This window comes from Acomys russatus, chromosome 12, assembly GCF_903995435.1.
Source record: "Acomys russatus chromosome 12, mAcoRus1.1, whole genome shotgun sequence".
In the NCBI taxonomy this organism is placed as follows: domain Eukaryota; kingdom Metazoa; phylum Chordata; class Mammalia; order Rodentia; family Muridae; genus Acomys; species Acomys russatus.
Genome location: NC_067148.1, coordinates 28787233 through 28814886, shown reverse-complemented (window position 1 = coordinate 28814886; position 27654 = coordinate 28787233). Strand labels below are relative to the sequence as shown.

The window sequence follows — 27654 nt, the reverse complement described above, 5'->3', positions numbered from 1 at the left end:
AAGAAGGCAAGGAGGCGTCTCCTGTGCTCTCTAGGGCTGTGCCACCTGCCCGCTAGCTCGCCGCACTAACGCTGCCCACAAGCCAACATGCTGCCGAGACTGGGCGGCCTCGGGCTGCCGCTGCTCCTGCCGTCGCTGCTGCTGTTGCTGCTGCTGGGCGCAGGCGGCTGCGGCCCCGGGGTACGCGCCGAGGTGCTGTTCCGCTGCCCTCCCTGCACTCTAGAGCGTCTGGCCTCCTGCGGACCCCCACCCGACGGGCCCTGCGCCGAGCTGGTGAGAGAGCCGGGTTGCGGCTGCTGCCCGGTGTGCGCACGGCAGGAGGGCGAAGCTTGCGGCGTCTACCTCCCGCGCTGCGCCCAGTCGCTACGCTGCTACCCTAACCCGGGCTCCGAGCTGCCCCTGAAGGCGCTGGTCACCGGCGCGGGTACCTGTGAAAAGAGTCGCATGGGCGCCACCCCTCAGCAGGTAGCAGGTAATGCGGACTGTGAGCACTAGTTTGGGAGGAAAACTCGCATCTCAGCGGGGTCTCCTGGCTGGCGGCCCTCACGTGGGGAAAGAGAGTCCCACGGGACCCTGGGAGTGTTGTAGACACTAAAGAGCCCAATCCTTAACCAGATCCAGGGAGACTCTTGAGAGCGGGAACCCGAAAGACAGCCCCGGGAGGGAGACTGGAGGTGGACCAAGAGGGATTTGATGGGGTAAAGGAGGAGAGGAGAGACATTTTGTCACCACGGTATTCCCTGTCCGGATTTAGTGGTGAGGAGAGTGGTTAGAACTGGGAGCTGCGGCCGGCGGGGATGGGGTGGGGGGTTGGGAGCGTGTAGGAACTTGAAACTCGTTTGAAACAACTTGAGTTAATGACCACTGGTCGAATGTTCCCCGGTGGGAATGCTGCTGGCCATCGCTCGCAGGTGACACCGCAGATCACGGGTGAGAAGGGATCGAATGGAGGGACTCCTTCTTTCTGGCACTGGGAGGCGAGGAGAAGGGTTAGATCGCACGTGGAGAGTGGAGCGGGCTCCATCTGTGTAATTTAAGCCGGATGGCCAGCTGCATGCCCGCACCCTGGTAGCCGGGCTAAGCGTCCGGGCCTCACAGGTCTGAATGCTGGAGCCGCTCGGGAGCCGGGAAGCGACAACTCTTCACGTGGGTGCGTGTCACGCCCTACCTCCTCCTAAATCTAGGGAACTCTAACTATCCCACAGGATTGGGAAAGGTGGAGTTCTTTGTTTAGGAACCTTTCTTTCCAAAAAAGTTAGCTTGAAGAACACAAGTGAGAGGAATTCACTTTTCTTCCTCTTCTTTTTCTTCTTTTTCTTCTTCTTCTTCTTCTTCTTCTTCTTCTTCTTCTTCTTCTTCTTCTTCTTCTTCTTCTTCTTCTTCTTCTTCTTCTTCTTCTTCTTCTTCTTCTTCTTCTTCTTCTTCTTCTTCTTCTTCTTCTTCTTCTTCTTCTTCTTCTTCTTCTTCTTCACCAACGCCTTCTGTTCCTTCTGTCTGGAGAAAGCTGTGCCTGTTTTATTTCATCTTGGGGACAGCGCTGAATTGTGCCCTCTATTCGCTAACGTGTAAAAGGAGGTTTTGACCAAGTTTCTGAGACTATGGGTAGCCAGGAGGTGTTGGTTAAAGGAAGGAAGGAAGGGAGAAAGAAAAGAAGGAAGGAAGGAAGGAAAGAAGGAAAGAAGGAAGACAGAAAGTACAAACATTCTCGTTGCTTTTCGAGTTCTTTGTGCGCCCTATTCTTTCCCTTGGTCTGCTATTGTCCCCGCCCCAATGGAGCTAGAGGTCAGAATTTGAAGCCTTCTAGTTCTTAGAGGCGTTTTTGACCTTGAGTAGAGAGCAAGGTAGGGCTTCCTCTGAGGGGACTGTCAGGGTTTCTTCTCTCTCAGCCTTCCTTGGGATTAATCCTTGCCTGTTTCTAAGTAATAATAAAAAGAAGTCCTCTCCCCAAGCTCCCGTCCTCTGTCACCTCTGGGGCCCCACAGTCCTTTTCCTCAGCAGGGTAAACCAAGACCTTGCAGAACCCTGCAGATTTTGACCATTATACTAAACCGTGGTGTACTTTCCTTTCATGGGTCTAATATTTTTTCTTCCCCACTCTTCTTTGCTTTTATCCTAAGCCTGAAATATCCAGCCTTTCAGCTTTCCAAGACTCTGAAAGTGGTTGGAGTCTTCTGTAGGCAACAGATGTGTCAGGTTTCTTGGGTCACTTTTCCTTATAGGCTTCAGGGATGGGGGGGGGGGGGGGGGGGGGGGGAGGGAGGTTGTCAGGGGAGCCAGGGGACAATGGCCTGAGTTCATAGGAAGAATGTTACTCTGGATTTTTTTTTTTCCCTTTTTTCTTTTTGGCCTGGTTATGGGACTCCCTGCTGCCAGCGCATCCCAGCTGCTGCCTCAGCCTTCTCCCAAGGTCCAGATGCCTTCCGCACTTTTCTTTTGTGTTCCGGGTCTAGAAGAGGGTACATTAAACAAGGTGGGGGGTGGGTGGGATGGGAGTGGAACCTGGGAGCTGAGTAGGTATACTTGAAAGCAGTGGTCAACGGGGACCGCAGGGCTGTCAAAGGGGTCATTTCGGAAGGAGCTTGGTTTTGCAAGGGTGTGTGGAAGAGAGGCAAAGGCAGAGGCTTCTAGGCCTGTGGGGGGAGGCTTTTGGGTTGGGGCAAAGACTAAAGACTGTATAGAGAATGTTGAAGTCCCAGTTATTATACATGGTCCAGACAGATCTTGGCAGTGAGGGTGGCTGCCTCACCACTGTCTTTTGCCCATCTCCCTGCTCTGAAGGCTGAACACCCCCCCAAGCCCCCCTCCCCCAGCATTCCTCTTTGAGCAGGTTGCTTTTGAGAATTTTAAACATACCCTCTTATTTCCACGCTGCACACCCCAGCAGTTCCGGCTTTGCTGTTAGCTCTTTTGTCTTTGTTCCCAGGGACTCGGGGACTGTATTGCTGGCTTCCTGGGGATGGCAGGAAGGCAGGGCTGGGGGGTGGGGGTGGGCACATCAGTGTGTAGAAGTGACTGGTGGTGAGCCTGCATCCCAAAGCATGATGGGCTGGGCCTTTTGGTTCACAGAAACAGAAACCAGACTGGCAAGGCCTGGAAGCAAAATGAAAATGGACCGCTGAGACCTGTCGCAAGTCCATGCTTCAAAAGGGTACGGGAGGGAAAAAAAAATTACGGAGGGATTTGGAGGGTAGCTTGGGCCAAACTAAGTCCCTTCAAAATTCAGGCCAGGCTGGTTCCTCAGCATCATTCCTGCCCTCCATTTCTCTCCCCCCCCAAGTCCCCCCCTCCCCCCCGTTTTATACAATGCAGGGGATTATGCTAAGGGGCGGGGCTGCCCAAGTGGCCGTCTGGCCCTGAACACATATAAAGGTGCTATAGAAATGTTCAGTCACTTTAAGTCCCATAGTTGACAAGAGCTGGCCCACTGATAGGTGGTGAGTGTGGAGGCCTGACTGTGCAGTTATGGGGTGTGGGGTGTGTGTGTGATTTACAGTGGTTCACTTAGGCTTCAAGCTAAAGGGGGGGGGGAGCAACGGGACTTCTGGCTCTGAGCACTGCTTTGCATCTTGTCTTGCATAAATTTGCATACCGAGTTCAAAATGGTAAAAGACTCTGAAATGAGTGGGACTCACTGTTTAGGCTGATTCTTAGCACCACCTTTCACCTCCTGGCCCTGGTTCTGGATAGAAGGTTGAACCCGGCTGGCTAAGCTGCTGCCCTCTCACTGAGGGCCATGGAAGGGCGGTGAGGCATGTACTAAGGGCTACTGCTCAGGGACAGCTTGGGGACTTCTGGAGTTAGTTGGTCTGTGAACTGGTGAAGACAGTGTGGCTTCTGTGCACCAAGCCATCAGAGTCAGGCCAGTAGAAGGAGGATGAAAGAGGCCTATACAGTGGCCTCGGCCTGCGTTGGCCCAAGGGCCAAGATTGGAAGCTGCCTCAATTTTAAGTCCTTGATCTGTGTCACTTTCTACAAACATCGGAAGCGTTTCCTGCGTGGTTTCTTTTGTTTGGCACTGATGACCCAGTTCCTTAAGAGATGGAAGGAAGCTCAAGGAAGGACAAATCCTGTGAGCTGGCAGAGGTAGTTCAGTGGGTAATAAAGCTCCTTCATGTGGCAAGCTGAACTTGATCCCCGGAACCCGTGTAAAGGTGGAAGAACCCGCGCCATGAAGCTGTCGTCTGACCTTAGCACATGTACCATGCCTGTGGGCCTACCCTCCCACATGTGCAATAATTACAAATAATCAAAATTAAAAAAAAAAAAAAACAAAACTGGGCTGGGCAGTAGTAGCACATGCCTGTAATCCCAGCACTCTAGAGGCAGAGGCAGGCAGATCTCTGAGTTTTGAGGCCAGCCTGGTCTACAGAGTGAGTTCCAGGACAACCACAGCTACACAGTGAAACCTTGCACCTCCCTGCCCTGCCCCCCAAATAAAAACCCCCAAATCAAAACAAACTTGTGTAATAATGCTGAAGATGTTCTAAACATAGAAACTCCTTTTACAAACTAGGGGTAAGGGTGCTTTGAGTTAAAACAGGTGGGAGAGTTGGGAGAAGGAAACTACTGGCTTCCAGTATGAGAGGCTTCTCTATGGAGGAGTGCTCAGCCGCCTTGTACTGTTGGGCTTGCTAGTGAGCCGAAGGAAGAGGGAGGCATGTATGGGTCCCACTGTCAGTCTGCCTTAGCCAGGTGTCTTATAGTATTCAGGCAGAGCATTTCCTGAAGGTGGGGCAGCTCAGTGAAATGAAACCTATGAAAGCACTTTGGGGCTGGTGAAATAAAAACACTTGGCCCTGCAAGCCTGATGACTTGAGTTCAATCCTCAGAAACTACAGTGGAAGGAGAGAACCAATTCTTCCAGATTGTCCTCTGACCTCTAGAGCCATGCAGTGGCCAATGTGCAGCCTGTCTCTGTCTCTGTCTGTCTGTCTGTCTCTCTCTCTCTCACACACACACACACGCACACACACACACCACACACACAAATGGTTGTAGTAGTGATAATGATGATGATGGTGGTGGTGGTGATGATAGGCTAGAGAGATGGCTCGGTGGTTAAGAACACTGGCTGCCCCTCCAAAGGTCCTGAGTTCAATTCGCTCTCAATGTCCTATAATGGGATCTGATGCCCTCTTCTGGCCTTCAAGCGTACATGCAGACAGAGCACTCATACATAAAATGCATTAAGTAAATAAATCTTCAAAAATATAATAAATGCCTTGGATTGCTTGGAAGCCAGAGTCCACTCATTTATCTACTGAGATGTTTACTCTGAGAGGCCTCATTATCAGATGAGTTTCTGGTTGGTTCTTGGAGTGGCTCTTCTCTGCTATAAAAAGTCAGAGGAGTTGCTGTTAGAGCCGATAGGAAGTTCTGAAAGTTCTAATGGAATGGAGAAGAGGGTAAATCACACCTGGGAGGTAGGGCATTGCTAGAGGGACAGAAGGAAGGCAGAGACCTTTGCTTCCCTTGGTTGGGCCACATGCTGCAGTCCTCTACTACTGTGCCCAAGGTGAGCATTTACTGTTTACCTTCTCTGTTTCCAGCTCTTTCTTCTCTGACTTTATCCTGTCCTTGAAGTCTCTGTAGCTCCCCACTCCCCACTCCCCTCCCCCAACCAACACACACATGGTTGTCTCTTCCTGTGCCTCTTCTACTGCTGGCCCAGCTGGAATCTTCGATCACATGCTAAGTAAGTGGACAGCGTTCAGGGAAAAAAAAAAGTAGCATGGATAATCTGTCAGTCCCAGCTGTCTTCAGCTTCAATCTGAGGGAGGCCTAAAGGTGACCAGAGACAGGAATGTTGAACAAAATTCAACATGGGATGAAAAGGGTTGGTTGACTGACTATCAGGGAGAGGGGCGGGGAAGGGGTGTTGCTGGGCATTAGAGATGGGACTTCCATGGGTAGGGAACACTGCACTGTGCTCATGATGGGCTAGCCATGCTGGGTTTGCTAAAATGGAGGCAAAGAGGAGGAAGTTACATATGCTTCACTAGGGAGCCAGAGATCTGGCTGGCAGATGTTCCAGATCATTCTGCTTCTCTTTGTTATCTCTGGCCGGCGTTTTCCTGAGGTGGCAGGCAGCCATCAGAAGATGGGTCAACCCCTCTTGTGTCCTCATCCTCTTCTGAAACTGCCTCCTTTGGCTCCAGTTTTCCTCCATGCCCCTAGGGGACAAAGTTTATTTTTTATTTATTTATTTATTTTTATACTTCTATCTTAGGTGCTTGCCTGGGCTCAGTGGTGGGACTAAGTACATGAGAACTAAGATTTTTTTTTTTTTCCTGGCTTCTTGCTGCTGAATGCCTTTGCCTCTGTGGTCAAGTCAGGGGAGAGCTATTGACAGAAAAATGCCTTTGAGCTTGTCTGCCAGAGATTTTGTTGCTGGATACCTGTTGTATGTAGGTATTGGGTAGGCCATGGCACATACCATTGCCAGCTTTGGTGAGGAGGAGAGTACACTTCGAAAACATAAGAGGCCAGTGTATGACGTTTGATACAGAGAAAGACAGAAAGTCACAGAGTCTCTGGGTAGGAAGAGGAATGGGTAGATAGCAGCAGTGGGGAAATAGCCTGGCTTCTGCTTTCCAACTAACTGGGTCCCAATGTGGTCATTGGGTTTGATGCCAAATATCTGGAATCTCAACACTTGGGAGATGGAGGCAGGGTCAATCAAGACTTAGAGGACAGACTGGCCCTTGCTGTGGGTTCCACCACCCAAAATCAAAACTACAAAACAAAACTTGTGGCAATGGGGTGAGAGTGGGGGTTGTTCCCAGAAAACAGGTTTAGTGAAGTAAGGATAATTTTTATTTCCTTTAGGGTGTATATATTACACTAGTTGTGACCATGGGAAGCGTCTTTCCACAGTAGGTTGTCATACACATTAGCCAACTTAATCTTGACAAGTGATGTCTTTTCTATTTCATGAATTGACCTTTAAAATAAAGGCCAGACTGGATAAGTCAGGCAGGCTGCTCATTTCTGTAGGACCCAATCCCACATGTCAATTGTTTATCCAAATACAAGAAGAGGTTTAGAGGTTTAGTCACTTTGAGCCTCAGTTTCCTTACGCCATGTACAAATCAGAGACTGGTGGTGCTCATGACTTAAGTGTGTGTGTGTCACAGTCAATGCAGACAGACCATACATAGTTCATGCTTTATGATTTTAGGGTGGCTTAAGTAGGAGGATGGTCATGGGTTTGAAGTCTCAAAACAAAATGTTTTACTTTTCCACTTGTGATGGAAATTCCCTGACAAAAGCAACTCAAGGAAGGCAGAATTTATTTTGGCCACCAGTTCAAGGGTTCAGACCATGCCAGCAGGAAGACGACATTCAGGAAGCATAGAGGGATGAGTGCGTATTCTCTGCTCACTTCCTCCCTCCTGTTACACAGTCAAGGACCCCAGCCCAGGGAATGGTGCCACCCACAGTGGACAGCTCTTCTCATTTTTGAATTAAGTTGATTGAGATGCTCTCCCTGCCCGGCCACCACATGCTTAGAAGCCCATCATCTCTCATTTGATTTTAGAACTTAAGTTGACAAATCAGATTAGCGATTACATAAAGCAAGACATCCCCTGCCCCAAATCAACAAAATTAAAACAAAGTAGACAATACAGTAACACCCAGTGCTTGGTGTGGTAGTAATGTCATTTGGTTTCTACTTTTTCACCTACAATGGGAATAAGACTGTCTCTGTCTGACCTGTGTTCATTGGGGCTTAGAGAGTCCTTTTGCGGAAGGGACAATGAAACTGCACTTTAATGCAATATAAAACCAGCTGAGAAGAAATGGTTTGCATTTCTTATGGGTGAGTTAGGCTGCTTGAGTGCTTTTTGGGGCCCATGTCCAAATTTCTGGGACTGATTGTTCCAGGGTTGTCATTCACACTTGACAGTGGCCAGAGTAGAAACCAGAGGGACAGAGATGACTCTGAAGCTCAGACTCTTGGGTTCTTGTGCCAGCTTTTCTGCTCACTTAGCTAATGATGAAGGACTGGGTCCTCCTGCCTTCACCTGGCCAGCCAGCCTAGGGACATAGCCTTCCAGCTGTCATAGCCTGGAAGACTGGAGAGTCGCTGACGTGTCACTGAGGCAAGGATGGTGTTCCCTCACAGGAAGCTGGCTGCACACAGGCTTCAGCACGGTAGCACTCTTAGCACGTGTGGTGTGCTCAGGGGCAGGCAGTGGTCAAACCCAGTGAAGATCCCTTTTTGTTCTGGGACAATGAGGATTTTTTTTTTTTCAGGTCCGGTGTCTCTGAGCCTCTGGTGCCAGGAATTTTGAACATGATCCTGGCACAGAATTCCTGGCACAGAATTTGGGTGTTCTCTTCAGACCATTGTTTGCTGACCCCACTGCCGAGGGTCCTGCTGCCTGTCAGTTTTCAGAGAAGAGTGATCCTCCGTGGCCAAGCTGGGCTGGAGAGGGTCTTCTGAGTTCTGGGGCTTTCCTAATGTTTGAGGAACCTGGGACCCCAGAAAGCCCTCAGTAGTCACCTGGATGTACATAGTGGCAACTATTTTTAGGCATCTACTTGGTGTGGAGCCTCAGGAAATCAAGAGTGGTCAGCACGTACTGAGACTGGAACCCAGGAAGGACCCTGGGGATTCTGGGATGCATTAGACCCTGAGGGCTTCGTGGTGGGGGATGGGAAGGAGAAGCCCTTCGGTGAAGACTTGTGAGTGCTGGAAAAGGTTCTGGAGTCCCTCCCGCCCTTGTAAGCAGCAAGAGGGAGGAATGGACCATCCCCTGTCCCCTCCTCCTAACCCCTCCCCTTCTGATCTGGGCTGGCTCAGTTTGGGTGTCAGTCAGGACTCAAGAGTGAGACCTTGCTCAGAAAGCTGGCTTCCCTGGAGAGAAGTACAGCACACTACAGTCAAGAATTCCCCCTTTTTTCTTTTATTTTCTCTCTCTCTCTCTCTTTTTTTTTTTTTTTTTTTTTTAGGAGGTAGGCAGTTGGAAGCCTTGAAGGCCTTCTGGCTGTCTGCCCCACATCCCCTCCTGGCTGTTAGGAAGCAGGGCAGAAGTGAAGATTGCGGAGAAGGGGACAGGGCCTGGCACACCTCCAGGTGCTGGGCAGAGGAGTTGCCCACAGACCCTGGTGGAGTTGGCGGGGAGCAAAGCCTGGGGAGGTTTCTAATTAGTGACCGGGTGTAGGTGTGTTAGCCTGTGTTCATTCAAGGGACTAAGCAGAGCCAGGATGTAGAGGAGGGAAGGGGGCCGGGGGGCTCTGAAGGCCTTGGCAGGTTGTTGGAGCTTGGAAGACCAGAGGAGCCTACTTAGTGTCTTCATCCTGATGGGTTGAAAGGATGGGGTGGGGGTGGGGCTAGCTTCCAGCTGGCTGGGTCTGAGACTGTGGGGGTGGGAGAGAGTTGGTAGCCATAAGCCAAGGTACCATCACCATGGGCAGACAATAAAATCCGTGACAGTTGGAAATGCCTTGCTGTAGGCGTTTCCCTATCATGCAGCTCAGAGTCAAATGAAGGAATCAAGGCTGTGTTCTGGGTCAAGTGCCAAGGCTAGCCCGTGGATCCAGATTCTCCTTTCTGTGTTCTGTTTCAACGGAGTTCTTAGAAAAGTTCTTTTCCCTGAGTGGCAGCAATTAAAGCATAACTTCTCAAAAAAAAAAATGTGTTTCTTTATGCAACTTCCCCAGGCAGTTTCTTTTGTGACTACTGTCTTAACTTCTGGATGGAGATGTCCTGTCTCCTCTGGATGCTGAACTTGCTTTCCAAAGTGCCCCAGGACAAGAAAAGACCAAGAAAAACAGTTTCCCCAGTAGCCTGAGATCTCCCGTTGCTGATAATGCTGACTGGTTCTGTACCAATCGTGGTGGCGCTGTGCTGGGCAGGATAAAAGGGGTCAAGAGGGCTTGGCTTTTGTGGTTGGGTATATGCCATGAAGCACATTTGGAGGCCAGAAAATAACTTTGTAGAGTTTATTCTCTCCTACCTTTGTGTGGGTTCTTGGGGGCTCAAATTCAGGATACCATCCTTGCCCAGCAAGTACCTTTACCCACTGAGCCATCTTACTAGCCCGGACTTGTGACTTTTTCCTTAAGGTTCTACCAATTTGTCTCTCGTTTGGATGGTTGTTCCTTAAACCAAGAGAACATGGTCAAGGATGGTCATGGATGTGATGTAGTGTTAGATCGGCCACAAATCAGTGGACTTCTAGTTGAAGCAAGCAAGAACCACGGTGACCTATTTAAAGACACTTATTTATATTCAGGACACTGGTGTGCTGGCTTGAGAGGGTGGCTGGCAAGCCTGGACATCCTTGCAGGTTTTACAGTTCTTTTTGCTTCCTCTGGGTTCAGTGTGTCACTGTGGAATATCTGGGAGTGGTGTGATGGAGACTGAGAAGAACACAGCAGGAGGGGAAGCTAGTGGAAGACTGGTTGGAAAGGTCAGTTGGGATCAATTTCTTGGAACAGGACTGTGGGGCTACATCATCAGAATCAAGTATAGGGGGCAGTGGCTTGGATATGGGCCCTGGTAGAAGAAGCACAGGTCCCTCCTGTCTCATGCTTGCATTGCTCTGCTGCCTTTCCTGTATCCCTAACCACTCTCGCTGCCGTGGGGCCTGGACAGAGATGGATGGTGTGGTGTAAAAGAAAACAGCGCTTTAGGAAGGAACTCCAGTGCAGGATGCGGGCTGCTCTTAGCATAACTAGCTTTTCTAATGTATAAGTGACAATCGAGTAGAGAGCAGCCTTGCTGTGTAAAGATATTGTCATACCACCTAGAATACAAGAAAAACAGTTCAAAAGTTAAATCTTGTGCAAGTAACAAAGTCAGAATATATATATATATACACACATACATATACATACATACATATGAATCTAATGCAGTTATGAGCTGGGGACTTAGCCTTTGATCAAAGCTCTCGGAAGATCTTTTTAAACAACAAAGTCCCTTTACAGTGACAGGAAACACAGTGGAGAGTCAAGTTTGGTAGGAATTGCTTCTTCAGTCTGGAGGAGGAAAGCACATGATCTTCCAGAAAAGCAAACTTCTTTTCTGTCTGTTTGTGGTGATGAATAATTTTTAAAAGTTTATTTATTTGTTTAGGTTATAATTACATCATTTCTTCCTTTCCTCTTATCCCTTAAAACTCTTCCACATACTATCCCTGCCCTTGCTGCTCTTTCAAATTGCATATATATGTACATTCCTGAATGTATAAACACAACCTGCTCAAACCGTATAGTGTCATTTACATGTATGTCTTTGGGGCTGACCATATGCTTTGGAGAGTTAATCAGTGTGCTCTTTCCTGGGGGAGACTATTTCTCCTACTCTCAACATTCCTTGGTTGCCTGTGGTTCTTTGTCTATGTTTGAAGCCTCAGGGAGTGTCCCCACCCCATCTCTTCCTGCTACTGTACCCCCACCTCCACCCGCCTTCCATGGTAGCCCAGTATATTTATATACTGACTTCTCTGTGTCGTAGCTATTTTTTAGGTAGTTAGTGGTCTGTTTCCTTATGACTTTCCACAATCATTTCTGTGATTTTAGCCTCCTTTGTCTGTGTTTGTCTCCCTCCCCCTTCCTAGTTAGAGCCTCTATTTTTCCCATTTCTCCCTTCAGATCACCTGGACCCTTCTATGCCCCTCTCTATTGCTCACCTCCCACAACGGTCCCCTTTTTATGAAGGATAATTTGTAAGTCTGGAAATCACGACTAAGCTAGTTTTTTATTTTTATTTTTTTAAATATTTATTTATTATGTATAGTGTTCTGCCTGCATGTACACCTGCAGGCCAGAAGAGGGCACCAGATCTCATTATAGATGGTTGTGAGCCACCATGTGGTTGCTGGGAATTGAACTCAGGACCTTTGGAAGAGCAGCCAGTGCTCTTAAACCTCTGAGCCATCTCTCCAGCCCTAAGCTTGTGTCTTTTAAGAGGTGTCAGAAGAGGAGTTGAGTCCCCAGATTGATGGTGTTTTGTTTTAATTACATGCATTGATTTCACCTGTGCACCTCAGTGAGTTCATGTATGGATTACTTTCCAGTTGCCATGATAAAACACCCTGAGGGATCCCAGTGTTCATGCAGGGAAGAGGCAGGCATGGCAGCTAAGGTGCAAGCAGAGAGTCACATTTTGAACTGCAAGCATGAAGCAGAGAAGTGCAGAGTAATTGCAGTCTTTTTACTCACCTCCAACAATGTTTTCCTTTAAGAGGGCAGCCCCCCTCCCCCACCTCCCAAACAGCACCACCAGCTGGGGACTAAGCATTCAACAGCCAGAGACCAGAGAAGTAAAGTTGAATTTCTAGGATGTTTGGTCCAGCAATGACTTATTAACTGAAAGTCAAGTGGCTTTGCACCCTCCATAGTCACACCATCCATCCTCCTTATTTCTTTTTTTATTATTAATTTATTCAAATTACATCTCAGTTGTTAGCCCATCCCTTGTATTCTCCCATTCCTCCCTCCCTCCCGCTTCCCTCCCCCATTCCCCTCCCCTATGTCTGTGACTGAGGGAGACCTCCTCCCCCTGTATATGCTCATAGGGTATCGAGTCTCTTCTTGATGACCTATTATCCTTCCTCTGAGTGCCACCAGGCGTCTCCATCCAAAGGACATTGTCAAATATGGGGCACCAGAATTTGTGTGAAAGTCAGATCTCCTTCTCCACTTAACAGTGGAGAATGTCCTGTCCTTATTTCTTCACAGGTCCCTCCTAGGTTATCCCAGAGGAGATGTGTGATTTTCTGCTTTTTTTTTCCTACCTGCTATTTGTCATTTATTTTTATTCTTTTGTGTGAAATCCTAAGTTAGGTAATTGCCTGGATCTCTCCTCTTACTTGTTTTTTGGGGGAAGCAGAGCAGCTGTCTCCTTAACTGTCCCTTGGACATTTCTACCTCATGGGATCTGCTGGAACCCTACATGATTAACACTTTGGGCTTCACCAGGGTATGATTGACTTTCTGTTCCCTGGGCTGAGCTGTCTTCATTTCTTCCTTTTGTTTTTCTTTAGTCACTGGCCCTCTGCCAGTGTTTCTGCATCTTTCCCCGACTCATTCCCTGTCTCTTCATGTCACAGAGCAATGGTGAGGAGTCCACACAGAGACCTATCGATGGGCAAGCCATACTGGCAACATGGCATCAGCCAGTCAAAATGGCCTTGGCACCTGCCATGTCACACTGTCGGGGCCTTGACTAGTCAAAAATGCTCTCCGGCTCTCCAAGTCTATTCATACTGTTTGACAAGAGAGGTGATGGGAAGATGGTGGTTGTTTTAGGGTTACTATTGCTGTGATGAAACACCACGACCAAAAGCAACTTGAGGAGAGAAGGAGTTGTTCGGCTTGTATACCCTGAGTCACACAGTCCATCGAGGGGAGCTAAAATAGGAACTCAAACCAGGTGGAAGCCTGGAGGCAGGAGCTGATGCAGAGGCCATGGAGGGGTGCTTGCTTACTGCTCAGCCTGCTTTTGTATAGAGCCTGGGACCACCAGCCCAGTGGTGGCCCTACCCACAGTGGGCTGGGCCCTCCCACATCAATCACTAATTAAGAGAATGGCCTACAGGCTGATCTTATGGAGGCATTTTCTCAATTGAGTCTCCCCCTTCTTGGATTACTCTAGCTTGTGTCAAGTTGACATAAAACGAGCTAACACAGTGGGTGAAGTGACTTATAGATATTTATTTTCACAGTGCAGCGGATGGAACTCAGGGCCTTGCACATGCTATGTAAGCCCTCTACCACAGAGCTACATAACACCGGTCCTGAGAAAGGACTATATTTTTTTTAAAAAGAAAAGTCTAGAAATAATAAGAAACATAAAAATAGTAAGAAACATAAAAATACCAGTCTTCTATCAGAATTGTGAATGCTTAATATTTTGCTTACTAGCATGAAGTACTTAAGATACCTTTTTTATCTAAAGCAATTTGTGCACATACGATGAATGGATAATACTCATTTTTGTGTGTGTGCAGATAAATGTGTGTGTGTGTGTGTGTGTGTGTGTGTGTGTGTATGATGGGGGGGTGGTCAATATAGTTCAAGTATTCTAAAGTAAATTGTAAAATCTTGCTGTATTGGTGCATGCCTCTAATCCCAGCACTTGGATGGCAGAGGCAGGTGGATCTGTGAGTTTGAGACCAGGCTGGTCTACAGAGCAAGTTCCAGGACAGCCAGGGCTACCCAGAGAAACCCTGTCTTGAAAATCAAGACAGCGAGAGAGAGGTGGGGGGGGGGGGGCGGATATGAATGCTATAGTAAATTTAGTTTTCCTTGTCAATTTTAAGGTTTTGAATTTACCTGTTGACAAACAGGCTGTCTTTATGGCTACTTTGTTATTCCATTATGTCACCCTATTCATATATACATAGTCTGCATGTACAGCAGCACACCAGAAGACAGCATCAGACAGTTGTGAGCTGCCATATGGGTATTGTGGGTTCTGGGAGTTGAACTCAGGACCTTCAGAAGAGCAGTGAGTGCTCTTAACCACTGAGACATTTTTAAATGCTTATATATACTTTGTGCACAAGCAGAATTTGGGGGTCATGCACTTTATTTTGTCCCTGTAACTTCGGGTCCAAGTGTGTTCTAAGGTGCACACTCCTCACTTGGGCCTTTGGCCACTAAGCCACTTTGCCAGGTTCCTGGATGACGTGAATTGAGCTGGAGCAGAAGTGTTCAGGACCCATGGGAAGACATGAAAACTGGTAGCTCTGTTTGCCCTCTTGGTATCAATTTCTCTGGCTCTTCAAGGACAACCTGGCTGGTGGAGTCCTGCGGGACTTGGGCTGAATTTGAGCATGTTTTTGTTTTCTCAAACTGTCTGCCTCAGCCCTGGCCCCTGTCCAGGTCTTTGCGATTCCAGGAATGAACGTGGTGTTTATAAAGCAGCCCTTTTGAGTGTGCACAGGCAGGGAGGCTCCAGAGAGGCTGTGCTCACTTGGGGGTGGGGGGTAGCATGGGGGGGGGGAGCCTGCGATGAAACAGCAGTGTGAGGGCACGCTCTAGATGTCTAAGGTGCCTGACGCAGGACGCATGTGTGCATAGCATCCATTGGTGTCTCTCTACAGACCTAGGAGCCAATGGGGAGAAACCTTGAGGCTGACACTTTGAGTTCTTGCCTGAGGCTGTCTTGCTCCCATAGAAGAGGTCTCTTTCTCTCTCACTAAATCATTCAGGAAAGCACTGCAGAAGCAGCATGGGAAGATGGGACCCTGGTGAGGACTCTTGTTTAAAATACAGGCTCCTTGGTCCTAACCCAGGTTTGTTGCTTCTGGATCTCCCGGGCTTGGGGCCAGGGCTATTCTTAGAGGCTTCAGATGATCCCTCTTGTATAGTTTCATTTGGAAATGGTGACTTAGTCAAACTCTCTGACTTGCAGATAGATGAACAACACACTGATGCCAAATCCACTCAGTACCCAGCCTGGCATCACCCATAGAACCAGGGAGAGCAAGTTCAGGGTCAGAAACTTGGTCCTCTTGACTTTTAAGCCAGCATTGTTTATCTAGCCACACTAGAACTGAGTCAAGCTTTGGAGCACAAGGGCCTGTGTTGCAAGAATTGAGGGCTGAAGGGGATCCCTCAGCCAGGTGGTCAGTGCTCTGCTCTCTGTGTGCTTTGATCCATTGCTGTCCTGTGCAAGGATAGCATGCGCCTCCACAGCTTTCCACTTGACTGTGTTTTCTGAACTCTTCAACGCTCAGCTGGGTAATAAACAGTAGCCACAGGATGTGCCTCCAAGGCTTGTGAATTTAGTGACACTGACAAGCATGATTCTGTCTATTATGAAGGAGCTCGTCTGCTGGATGTAGGGAGACTCTTCTAGAATGTGGCAGTGGTGGTGGGAGTATCTGAGTGGTGTCAGGCTTTACTTGACTGCCTTCCTTTCTGGGTGCAAAAGATGACAAAGATTGAGAGATAGGACAGAAGCTGGATGTCAGCAAAGGATCAATGGACCTACCAACCCACAGAGGGTCACTCACTAACTAAACTGGGCTGTGTTCTGGGCCCTAACTTATACCATGACAAACACTCCTCTACTCTGTCAAGGATTCTGGCACTCCACACACCATCTGGGATTCAGGCACATCCGTACACTGCTCAGAATTCAGGCAACTCAATGCACTCACTTTTCTGGATTCCTGAGACAGAGGCCACTGCTGCCTGCTGTCCTGGACCTATTAAAAAAAAATTGATGGGTGGAAAATACAATGCCACTTCAAAAGACTAAGGTCTTCAGGTTAAATATTAACTAAACAAACAAGTTGGACCCTCTTCTCCCTTCTGACTCTCTTGCTTCCTGCACATGTGCTGAGAAGGAACAGTTACCGTGTAGGTAAGCGTGGGGCTTGTGATCAGCTATCCAAATGGAGTGGCTTTAAATTTTCGCTAAACAATCTGTTCCCTGTGTGTACTGGGCATTTGCCCCTACACCCTGGGCACTTCTGACCCCTGTGCCTCCCCCAGTCTGTTTTCTTCCCATCCTTTCCTCCCCTCTTTGCATAGAATGAATTTGAGCATTTCAATCTTGCCCAAAGACTTCTATTAAACAGCAGAGAACTTTGCGATTTAGCTACATATAGGATTTAAATAACCAGTCTAGACATATAGTTCCATGGTTGAGTTAGTTAGTTAGCAGATAGTGGGTGTCAGGCCCAGGGTGCTATACCCAGAACCACATAAGGAAAACAAAACAAAATCATCTAATTTAAACTTCCACACAAGGGTCTTTAAAAATATGCTTATATATGTGTATGTATATGCATATAAATAAACAAGAAGGAACCTCTTTCTTCTGCCTCCCTCACTTCCTTGCAGAATGTGCTAGGGAGCAATCGAGGAAGATATATATTCAGGTTTAAGAAGACAGGTCTGGGTTCAGTCCCCAGTGATGTGAAAGGTGAGGAATGAAAAATGAAATGTAGATCCCATCAATCAAACTGAGGGGGCCAGAGGACCCACGTTGGATTCCAAGCACCCATATAGTGGCTCGGAACAGTCTGTAACTTCAGTTCCAGGGCGTCTGAAATCCTCCTCTGGCTTCTACAGATATGGTATGCACATGGTGTACTGGCATACACGCAGGCTAAAGAATCCACATGCATAAAAGAAATAATAAAAATCTTAAAATTCAACATGGAGACATCACACCAGAGAATATTGAGGATCTGCCTTATTAGTTTTTCCATGTATTTGATTATTCTGTTATTATTAGATATTAACTAATCTTCCCCCTACATGGCAGACAACCTTATATTTATGCATCCAAGAAATAGATCATCCATCCATCTTGTGTAAAGCTTGGTTCCCCCCAGCCTGTAGTGCAAGTTTGAATGAGGGTAGTAATAAAGCAATATCATATTTAAATCATAGCCATAATTTCCACTGTCCAGCATGCTTAAGAGATCAGAAAAATGGAAGGGTTTGGCCAAAACGATGGAAGAATGATACTTTGTGAGCCTGGCACTCAGTTGGCTTGCGGGGTGCTTTCCCCATTTGAGTGGGATACTGGATTGTCTGTTGCTACGGATATTAATAGAGGAGTTATCTGAAGAGGAAGCAGAGGAAGAGGACCAGTGTATGTCTAGGCCGAGTGGCGATTTTGGAGAGCCTTGACCACAGTGCTGCTGTGTGAGCCCTGTGGCCAGCCAGGGCAGAATTAGGAAAGCGACCATCACGTACTCTTGTGGCCCCCTGCTCAGAAGCAGTTCTTGAAGTAGGTCTGGAAGGCCAGCTGCTGTTGAAGACTGTGAGTCATTCACCTTAATGGTGCCTGGGCTCCCAGAGTTGGAGATTATCATGAGACAGGAAGCTGGGAAATAGGTAGGCATTGTTTAGGGTACATACAAGAAAGAGAAGGAAGGGAAGAGCTGTTGGTCTACTAGAAAGATGGGGAGAGAAGGACGCATTCTCTTCCTATACCTCGATAAGGTCGAGAGCCAAGTGCTCAGAACAAGTGCTCAGGACAATGGAGGGATCGCTTTTAGATTTGTTTTCCTAATAGCGCTTTAGAGTTTCCCACAGGTCATGAACCATGAACTTCCAAGGGTAGCGCTGGGACCAGAACATGGCACTGGAAGAAGGCGGGACTCTGAAACATGGAGATTTTAACTCACTGTGTAAGGTCCTTGCTGCTACAGTCAAACAGGGTTACCTGAGAGAAAGGGGGATGTGCCTAAATTCAGTCTTAAAACCGTTGTGTGAAGGCATGAAGTGGACATGTGGCCCTCTTCTGATGATGTCAGCCTCTAGTGGGTGCTCCCTGGCTAGGTTAGTAAGGGTAGGTCAAAGGACAACCTGGGGCCTTGACCAATCGTGAAGCTCCTCTGATGATACCGAATATGTTTGCTCCCATAGACCCAGATGGACACGGGCCTCAGGATTGCCAGTTCTAAAATAGGGCAAGCCATCTGTTCCCTTTAATCTCAGCTGCCTTTTTCATTTCCACATGTCTAAAGCGAGAGGATGTGCTAATACCGCAAGGTCAAGCAAGGGAGTCCCCCGTGCTCTTCAGACCCTCCATTCAGGGCTCCGATTTTGTGTATTTCATTGCTTGCCTCTTTTCTTTTTGTAAAAGCTTTACTTTTCGCATATTGACATAATTGGGAAATTGCATGCTTCCGTGTTGTACCATTTCCTAGGTATTGTTATGCTGGGGAGAACAGCTAATCTTATCAACTGGCAGAGGGCAATCTCAAGGTTGCTTCAGGGGCCTTGCAAGTCCCCACTGGTTACCTTGAAGCCGTTTCCTGCGGTGGCCTCTGTACACAGCCTGCTTAGCTGCAAGTCTAAGTGGTCACTTAATAGATACTGTCCTGGATCTAACTCTCTTAGGCAGAGAAGAACGTAGCTTCAGATTTTCGTTCTCTGGGAAAATTTTATCTCTAGTTGGAATTCTTTGTTTGGAATGTTTTCCTGTGGATCGCCTCCATAGCTAGAAGAAAATGTATGGGCAAGGGGATGATGCTTGTTCAGGTGAGGCAGGGCCGGTTTGGAGAAGTAGAAGCAGCTATGAGCTCCCTCAGATGCTCCCACCACACTTCATTCTACACATACCGTGAACAGCTCTTGGGAAATCCTTCTAGCAGGATCCAGAAGCTGGCTGCCGTTTGCCGTCTTTTACAGATGAGCGGCAGAGGCACAGAGCGCTTAAGCAATCTATTCATAACTTCAACGCTGTGTGGGAAAGCTGGACTGGAGGCTTAGTCACACAGACCTTGGTCTCGAACCCTTGGACACCTTTGGCACCAGGCTTGTCTCAGCCTGGCCAGCATTTCATTCCTCTTCCCTGGGCTCCTGCTACCCGATGTGTTTACTTGGGTCCTGCAATCTATGCCAGAGAAAGAGATGGATGTCCTGCTACCTTTAAAAAGGAGCCTGCGTCAGCAAGCCGTGCCTGTGGATTTCCCGTCTTACTGGCAGGTTTGCTGGCAGTGGTGAGATGGATAAAGGAAGTACGAAAGCTACCCTTGACTCCAGGTGGCCTCTGTGAGGATGCACAAACTGACCTTCACCTTGGGGAGGCTGGGAACCATTCAGGACAGGAAAGCAACTAGTCTTTTAGGAGAGCTACCGAGCTAACCCCTTCCACAAAAAAGCATTGTAAAATTATAACACCCGCTTTTATGAAGGCAAACACAATCAGTATTATATGTTGAGTTTTTTACTTAAAAAGCTAAATTTGTTCTGACCTTAATATGAACAAAAACCAGTCTCCAGTGTCTGCCGTGTCTAATGGACAAGTTTGGCCCTGCCTGTAGATTCCAAGCTTGAGCACATATCATCCGAGGGTGCCCATCTCTTTGCAGATATGTTTTCAGAGTTGGCAGAAGGTGCTCTGGGCATTCGATGTTGAACTGACCTTGAAAACTCAGCCAAGGGACTTTTCTTTGGCTACTGCCTGTGCTTTAAGTGCCCAGGAGGGCTTGAGCAGATAGATCCACAAGCTGAGTGCTCTGGGTACCCTGGGAAGACCCTGTGCCCAGTTCTGTAGGGAGCTGTGGACTAGTGTGCCTGTGGGTGGAAGCGGCCTGCGGTGGGGGGGAGGAGCTAGATCTACCCAGTGAGTTGGGAAGCTCCTGGCGCTTGGGGTAAGGACTGAGCAGAACAGTGCCATGATGCTTCAAAGATTGGTTTAAGGAGGTTGTGGAGAACTCTGAGCATTTGAGGACTTGTGTTTGTTTCCCACGATATGGCTCACTTCAGACTTTCCTGAGCTTTTTCTTCAGGTCTTCTTTCTACCCTCTACCGCTGTATCCATCTAAGAACGCAAGGGTCACGCGTTTGTGCTTATGGTAGTTCCCAGATGCATGACCCAGTCCCAGAGGGTGACTCTGCAGGGCTCTGATAGTACAGAGGAAATCTGTGCAGCGAATAGGGTGACTTAGTTTCCATACTCCGAGGGACCCAGCAGGCAGCTGAATAGAGGAATTTGACCTTTCTTGGGGGGAGAGGCAGAGTTGGGTTTCCCGTCTTCTGGCCTCCCAGAGCAGGAAAGGGAGAGGGGTGTGTGTGTGAGGAAGTTCAGGGCCTGGTTCCAGGGTCTGACTGAACCCAGGTTGAACAGAACTCCTCTTTAGCCTTGATGAACAGGCGAAATCTTTAGCTTTCCCTATGGCTGATGCTGAGCTAGAAAGACTAATATTTCAGGTTTCAGGCAGTTTATATAAGCAGCTCAGCATTAAGAGCTTTGGGCAGACCTTTGTCTTCAACAGTGTATGCTTGGCCGCTTCCCTATTGTGACACCCCAAGGCCATCATCCTCTGTTCTTTCTTTGGGCTATAAAACACAGATGTTGAGGGCATGCTGGAAGATGTGGAATTGTTTTCCACGCCCGATCTACCCAAGAGTTGATATATTCATTTTCTCTACGTCGGTCTCTTCTGTCCTTAAGATGGTGTCTCGTGTATTCCAGGCTAACTTTGAACTCACTTGTCGCCTAGGATGGTTATGAACTTCCAAGCCTTCAGTCTTCTATGTTGGGATTACAGATGTGTGACATGACATTGGCTTTGTCCCCAGAATTCTTATCCTTTGTTTATTTATATTTTTAGTGTCCTCTTCCTTCCTCTTCCTTTAATATCCCTTGGCACTGTTCACATGCTATTTCTTTCTTATTTTTCTTAAGTATGTGTGTATATGAATGGTGTGTGTGTGTGTGTGTGTGTGTATTCACGAGTGGGGGTGCAGACACACATGTGTCATGGTGTGCATGTGGAGGTCATAAACCAAGCTTGGATGTCAGTCTAACCTTATTTGAGGAAGGACTTCTTGTCACCACTTGTTTTGGCATGCACTAAGCTAGAGGATTTTCCTGTTTCTGACTCCCATGTTGTCACAGTGGTGCTGGGATTATGGACACATTACTTTGTCTAGCCTTATGCGGGACCTATGAATCTGAACTCGGGTCTACATGCTCACATGACAAGCACTTTACCACTTTACCACCTGTGCCATCTCCCTTGTCCCCTGGACACCAGATGTCCAGAAACTAGGCTTCCTGGACCGATAGTGTGGTAAACCATCACGGTTCTTGTGTAATGGTTCTCCATGGGTCATATGTGAAAAACACCAAGCATTTTCAACTTGGGGCCATAGTGATTTTTCTTTGGATGCTCAGAATCTTTTTGCCCTTTGCTTCCTGATTGCGAGTTAGCAAATAACTGAGACAATGTCCATCATCATCAAAGTGACAGCTGAGAGTGGCACGACAGCTCCTGTTCCAGGTCATAATCCAAGAACTGCTTTACTTCTAACAGATTCTGCTCAGCCCTGTGAACTGTTGGGTAGACAACAGTCTATGTAGGAAAGCAGAGGCACAGAGCGGTGATGTGCGGGGACACTCAGCTGATAAAGGGGCACAGCAGGGCTTTACTTGAACACCCCCTTCATGGATATAGCTCCCCTAAATGCTGCTGAGCCCAGTGAGAGCAGGCCAGGTGTCAGACTGAAAGGGAAGGGAAGGAGCAGAACAAACTTCTACTGACGATGGCTTTTGGATGCTAGGGCAGCTCAACATCCGCAGGTGCAGCTACTAACACTGCTCCCCGGTACTGTACCTGGCATGAAAAGCTGACTCCTCTCTTAGTTGAAAACATCATCTAGTTTGTATCAACCCAAGGCAGGGAAGTATACCTTATCTTTTGCAGATACTGCTGGCTCCTTCCAATTTGCAGTGCTGCCTAGGAGGGGCACCAGTGGTGTCCTCAATACCGTTGGGTTCTCCAGTGTTCACTGGGGACTACATGCCTTGCATCAATGTTTCTATAGAACTACTTTAAGGACTATGCCATTTGGGTATAGGGACTATAATGTTTTGTTGAAAAATACTCCTAGGGTTGGAGAGATGGCTCAAAGGTTAAGAGCACTAGTTGCTCTTCCAAAGGTCCTGAGTTCAATTCCCAGCAACCACATGGTGGCTCACAACCATCTATAATGAGATCTGGTGCCCTCTTTTGGCCTGCAGGCTTTACATGTGGGCAGAACACTGTGTACATGAATAAATAAATACTTCTTTTAAAAAAGAAAAGAAAAGAAAAACTCCCCCTATACATTCAACTAGATTTCTTTTTTTCTTGAGACAGGGTTTCCCTGTGTAGCCTTGGTTGTCCTGGAGTTCACTCTATAGACCAGCCTGGCCTTGAACTTACAGAGATCTGCCTGTCTCTGCCTTCCAAGTGCTTGGATTAAAGGCGTGTGCCACCACTGCTGGCTTCACCGAGATTTTTAGGTGGGCTTGTGGGCAGTATGGGCTGAGGCTGGGCTGATGGTGCCTTGACTTCTAGGATATGCTGGGACACATTTCCCTGGTTATAGACTGATCACACCATTCCTAATCTGTCACCTTACCCTGGAGAGACATGAGTCAGCTAGGCTGTGACTGGGAACTAGGGGCCGCTTCTGGGGTCCCCTGTGCACAGTGGGCTCTAAGACAGCCTGAGAGATTGAGTGGCTGTTCTGCAGCAGATGGCGTGATCAGGTTTCATGGTCTGTGAGCAGCTAGCTCTACAGAGTCGAAGAAATCATCTATCGTTCCTGGATTGGGGCCTCTCAGTGTGATGGGGTGCAACATACAGGTAGACTTAAACAAATAAAGCCGGTGTGATCAGTACAATAGCAGCCTATGAGTCCAGGGGCCTGGGAGCAAAAAGACTATAGGAACTTTTCATCAAGAATGAGCAAATGAAGTAAGTGGTGGGCGTGCTGGAGCCTGGTTAGTAGCTACCTGCCCACTGGCTTGCCACCCATGCCATTGCCCAGGGATCTTGCCGTGGTAGTTTTCAAGACCTCAGCTAGTCTGCCATGAAGGAGAACATAAACTTGCTCTCGGTTGTGGGTGAGTCTGGTATTTTCCGATGGAGCCGGGAATGACCTCCTGCCATTCCACGTTGAGGGCCTAGTGGCTGTCTTCATCCTTCTGTGCTCCTACGTCCCAGATTTGGAGGATGAGGGCAGAAGTGAAAATGGATCTCCTGTTTCTCTGCAAGTCACACAGTTCGAGTTCAACTCCTGGTCCATCCCTGAACAGGGATGTGATCTCAGTCAAGCGGCAGGCCTCTGTGGGCTTCAGCTTTTCTGTGTGTGGAAGATAAGGGGGTGCCAGAGGAACCCCCACCCACTCATCGCTGTGCTCAGATGCCCCATGGAAGAAGTTTCAGGGGAGGGATGCGTTATCTTGGCAGATAGTTTCAGAGGACTTCATCCACCATCAAGAGGGAGGCAGTAAGTGCGGGTGGTGGAGGCTTGTCGCAACACAGTCTGAACCAGAAAACAAACGGGTCTTCCACCCACAGCAGCTCCCCTCCACCGGGCAGGCTCCAGGCTCTACCGCCTCCCTAAACAGCCGCCTCCACCTGGGGAGCAAGAGTTCAAATCCACGAGTGTGTCTGGGAACATTTTGTATCCAACCCATGATACCTTCTAAAGAGTTACCATGAGACGGAAATGGAAATCGAGCTAAGTTGTGGAGCATGTGCCCTGGCGCATGGTTGTCTCTCTGTGTTACTCTTCTTCTGTATAATAACAGCCATCTTCCCTGAGGTTAGGGTTCAGCAGGCCCCCCTCTCCTCTCTGGGAGGCTGAGTCAGGAGTGTCTCCTCTTTTCTCTGCAGACAACGGTGATGAGCACTCTGAGGGAGGCCTGGTGGAGAACCACGTGGATGGGAACATAAACCTGCTGGGCGGCGGAAGCAGCGCTGGCCGGAAGCCCCTCAAGTCAGGGATGAAGGAGCTGGCTGTGTTCCGGGAGAAGGTCAACGAACAGCATCGGCAGATGGGCAAAGGTGGCAAACACCTCAGCCTGGAGGAGCCCAAGAAGCTGCGGCCACCTCCTGCCAGGGTCAGTGGAAGGGCGGGGCCTGACAGAGGGAAGGATGGTGTGTCACACCGGGAAGGGTATCACACCATGCCCCACGTGCTCTGCCACCAGTGAACAAAGAACTAGTGATATCACTGATGTGTCTGATGACCTTTGAGGCCACATGGCACTCTGTCTCTGAGGTGGACTGAAATCTCCCCCTAAAACCTTCACATTTCTGTATGACTTTGGAACACTGGCAGAAAAAAATCCAGAAGTGCAAATGAACCCCTTTGGGGTGAGCGGCTGCCTCTTCCCAGCTCATTTGCTGTCTGGGCAATTGGTCCTGCTTGGGTTATGTTAGGGAGTGGAGCTTGGGCCATTGGTTAGAGTAACTCCAGGGAGAGCATTCAGATTGGGCTGGGGACTATGTCTGAATTGGATTGGGCCAAGACTGGAGATAGAAATTCTAATCTTTCAAGTAGAGCCTGGTTTGGTTCTTTATGGCTATTGTCAGAGTTATAAGAGAGCAGAGAAAATTCACAGCCATGTGGCTTTCTAGGGGGATGGGGTGGGCACACTGGGGTTGGCTGACTTGGATGCTGCCCTACTAGCCGTCTGGTGTTGAAGAAATTCCTTCCCTATGGATAATGGCAATTTATAAGGCCTCTAGTACCAGTGTTTTGTGGGCTCATTTTTCTAACCCTTTCTGCCTTCAGACCCCTTGCCAACAGGAACTGGATCAGGTCCTGGAGCGTATCTCCACCATGCGCCTTCCAGATGATCGAGGTCCCCTGGAGCACCTCTACTCCTTGCATATCCCCAACTGTGACAAGCATGGCCTGTACAACCTTAAACAAGTGAGTGTGAGAGGGAGCCTGGGCTAGGAAGGTGCCTCCTCAGCCCCGCCTCCTCAGCCCTGAGCTTAGTTTGCACTGCACCTGCTTGTAATCCTTGGAAGCTAAGAGTTGAGCCTCCAGTCAGGCTTCTGTAGCTAGAAGGATGGCACGTCAGCTCCAGGAAGCTTCCCCTCCTTGGCCTCAGGCAGGTCAGGGCTGACTCCACTCTCTGAGCTGTCTTCTATCTGTGCTTGGTGTCTGTCAGGAAGGAGTGCTCTGGAGAAGTGAGAAAAGTGGGCTTAAGCCCACGCACTTCAGCTTTTCCAGAGGTTTGGATGGAGCTACTCTAGAAGTGGGTTAAACCTAAACCATACACTGCTTTACCTGAGAGCTGATCCCTAGGCCCACCAGAGGTTGTCACTTAATAGGTTGGGTAGAAATCCAGTCTCTCTCCTTCTCCCTCTCCTTCTCCGCCGTCCTCTCTTCTCTCTCTCTCTCTCTCTCTCTCTCTCTCTCTCTCTCTCTCTCTCTTCTCTCTCTCCCTCTCTCTTTTTCTTTCCTTCCCTTTCCTTTCATTTTCTTTCTTTTTATCTGACACAGGCTTTTCCTGTATAGCCCTGGCTGTCCTGAAACTCACTCTGTAGATCAGGCTGGCCTTGAACTTATGGAGATCCACCTGCCTGTGCTGGGATTAAAGGCATGCACCACCATTTCCAGGCTGACAGTGTGCATGTCTAAGGAGCTCCCATGTATTGCTACAGGTCCATGAACCACCAATTTAGCCATTGGCCAAGTAGCCTCTCTGGTGTCTAGATATGTCATGAGATGGAAGATTGGCGATTAAATACTGAAAATACAGTTCTAAACATAGTAGTCAGCAGCTAGAGTTACAGACGTTTAAGTAAACTCCCAGGAGCCTTTGCTCTCTTGCTTCTCTGTATGTATACGTCCTTTTAGGTGTCCCACCCCTCACTTCCTCCTCCACCAACCTGTTACAGTGGAAGAAGAACGTGGACTGGGGTGGTCTGTGCTGTCATCATGTGAGTGGGCAGGAGCTGAGTGCAGTGGGATGCTCTGGGGAGCTTTAACAAATACAGATGCCGGGGTTTAACACAAGAGCTTTGGATCTTTGGAGTATGGGGTAGTTTACAGGATGCTCCTGGTGATCCTAATAGCCAGTCGGGCTTGACTTAAAGAATGGATGTGTGGAGCCAGGGCCTGGGACACAAGACTCTCTACTCCGTCTCGGGTCTTGCTTCCTCAACTCCGTCGTCACACAGGTGATATGATGCCAGTGTAAGCTAATTACTTCAGTTGGAACTTGGAGGAGATAAAGATCACCTTTAATGAACAACAGATGCTGTACTGTACCTCCCGAGCCACCAAACCCAGTCAGGATAGGCATTCTTGAAGCTTGTATGATAATATCAGGGACCATGGATGGGAACGCCCCGAGTTCAGGTCTCCAGCTCTCTCCTTAGATCCAAGCTATATAACTTGGCTACTTGGCCAATGGCTAAATTGGTGAGTCCCAGAATGCTGTGCATGGGTCATTTAGCAACCCGTGGGAGCTTCTAGAAAATGCACACTGTAACAAGTTACTTAATCCTTGCTACAGTTTCACAGCTATAAAGCGGGGGGACATTAATGTTACCTAATGCACAAAGTGGCATGGCTAAACTATTCTGGTTCTCTCCTGGGAGCTGCGTCATTTCTTCCTCGTTGAGTGGCTCCAGTAGCCTGACCCGGTGTTGGTCATAGCCCCTGAGCCTACAGGATCAGTATCCTTCCGTGGCTGGTTGGCCATGCAGAATTTTAGGGCCACCTGGACAGGAATCTGCATTTTGACAAGCTTTCCAGTGTTCATGCATGGTTGGGTAAGGCCTCTGTGCCTCAGAATTGTATTCGCCCTTGGGTTGCATGAAGAAGCCGAGGTATCTTTTGGGGGGCCCTCTTCATAGTTTCCTCTTCTTATCCTTTAGTGCAAGATGTCTCTGAATGGACAACGCGGGGAGTGCTGGTGTGTGAACCCCAATACTGGGAAGCTGATCCAAGGAGCCCCCACCATCCGGGGAGACCCCCAGTGCCATCTCTTCTACAATGAGCAGCAGGAGACTGGTGGGGTTCACGCCCAGAGGGTGCAGTAAAGCACAGCCAATCGGTGCTTGCCTAACCCCCACCCCCAAACACCAGCAGAAGTGGAGCGCGCCTGGGTAATGGGTCTGGGGGATTTCCCAGTTTTGACACATGTATTTATATTTGGAAAGAGACCAACACTGAGCTCAGAAGCACCCCCCCATCCTCCCCGACCCCCAGCTGCAAATAACCTGTACCTCCATTCCTGCTTCTATTAGGGAGGGAAAGGATGGCACTGGGGCTGCTGGGTGCAGGCTTGGGGACGGGGAAAGAAATTTTTATTTTTGAACCCCTGTGTCTCTTTTACTTAAGATTAAAGGAAGGAAAAAAAATAAAGTGTGTGTCTTACTTGAGTCTTTGGGGCATCCCCGGGAAAGAGCCTTGGAG

At 48.5% G+C, this 27654-nt stretch overlaps 1 protein-coding gene across 1 annotated transcript; it reads left to right on the top strand.

The window, feature by feature from the left end:
* On the top strand, positions 1-27457 carry Igfbp2 (insulin like growth factor binding protein 2). The gene is made up of 4 exons (XM_051154116.1): positions 1-472; positions 24108-24334; positions 25012-25152; positions 27114-27457. The coding sequence occupies exons 1-4, from the start codon at positions 88-90 to the stop codon at positions 27276-27278; spliced, it is 918 nt and encodes a 305-aa protein (XP_051010073.1). The 5' UTR covers positions 1-87; the 3' UTR covers positions 27279-27457.
* Positions 27458-27654: the final 197 nt, after the last annotated feature.

What these genes read in the sequence shown, in the direction of transcription:
- Igfbp2 (XM_051154116.1), top strand. Translation starts at nt 88, where the DNA reads ATGCTGCCGAGACTGGGCGGCCTCGGGCTGCCGCTGCTCCTGCCGTCG. An exon ending in TGCGGCCACCTCCTGCCAGG is followed by an intron (nt 24,335 to 25,011) that starts GTCAGTGGAAGG and finishes TTCTGCCTTCAG; the next exon opens with ACCCCTTGCCAACAGGAACT. An exon ending in GCCTGTACAACCTTAAACAA is followed by an intron (nt 25,153 to 27,113) that starts GTGAGTGTGAGA and finishes CTTATCCTTTAG; the next exon opens with TGCAAGATGTCTCTGAATGG.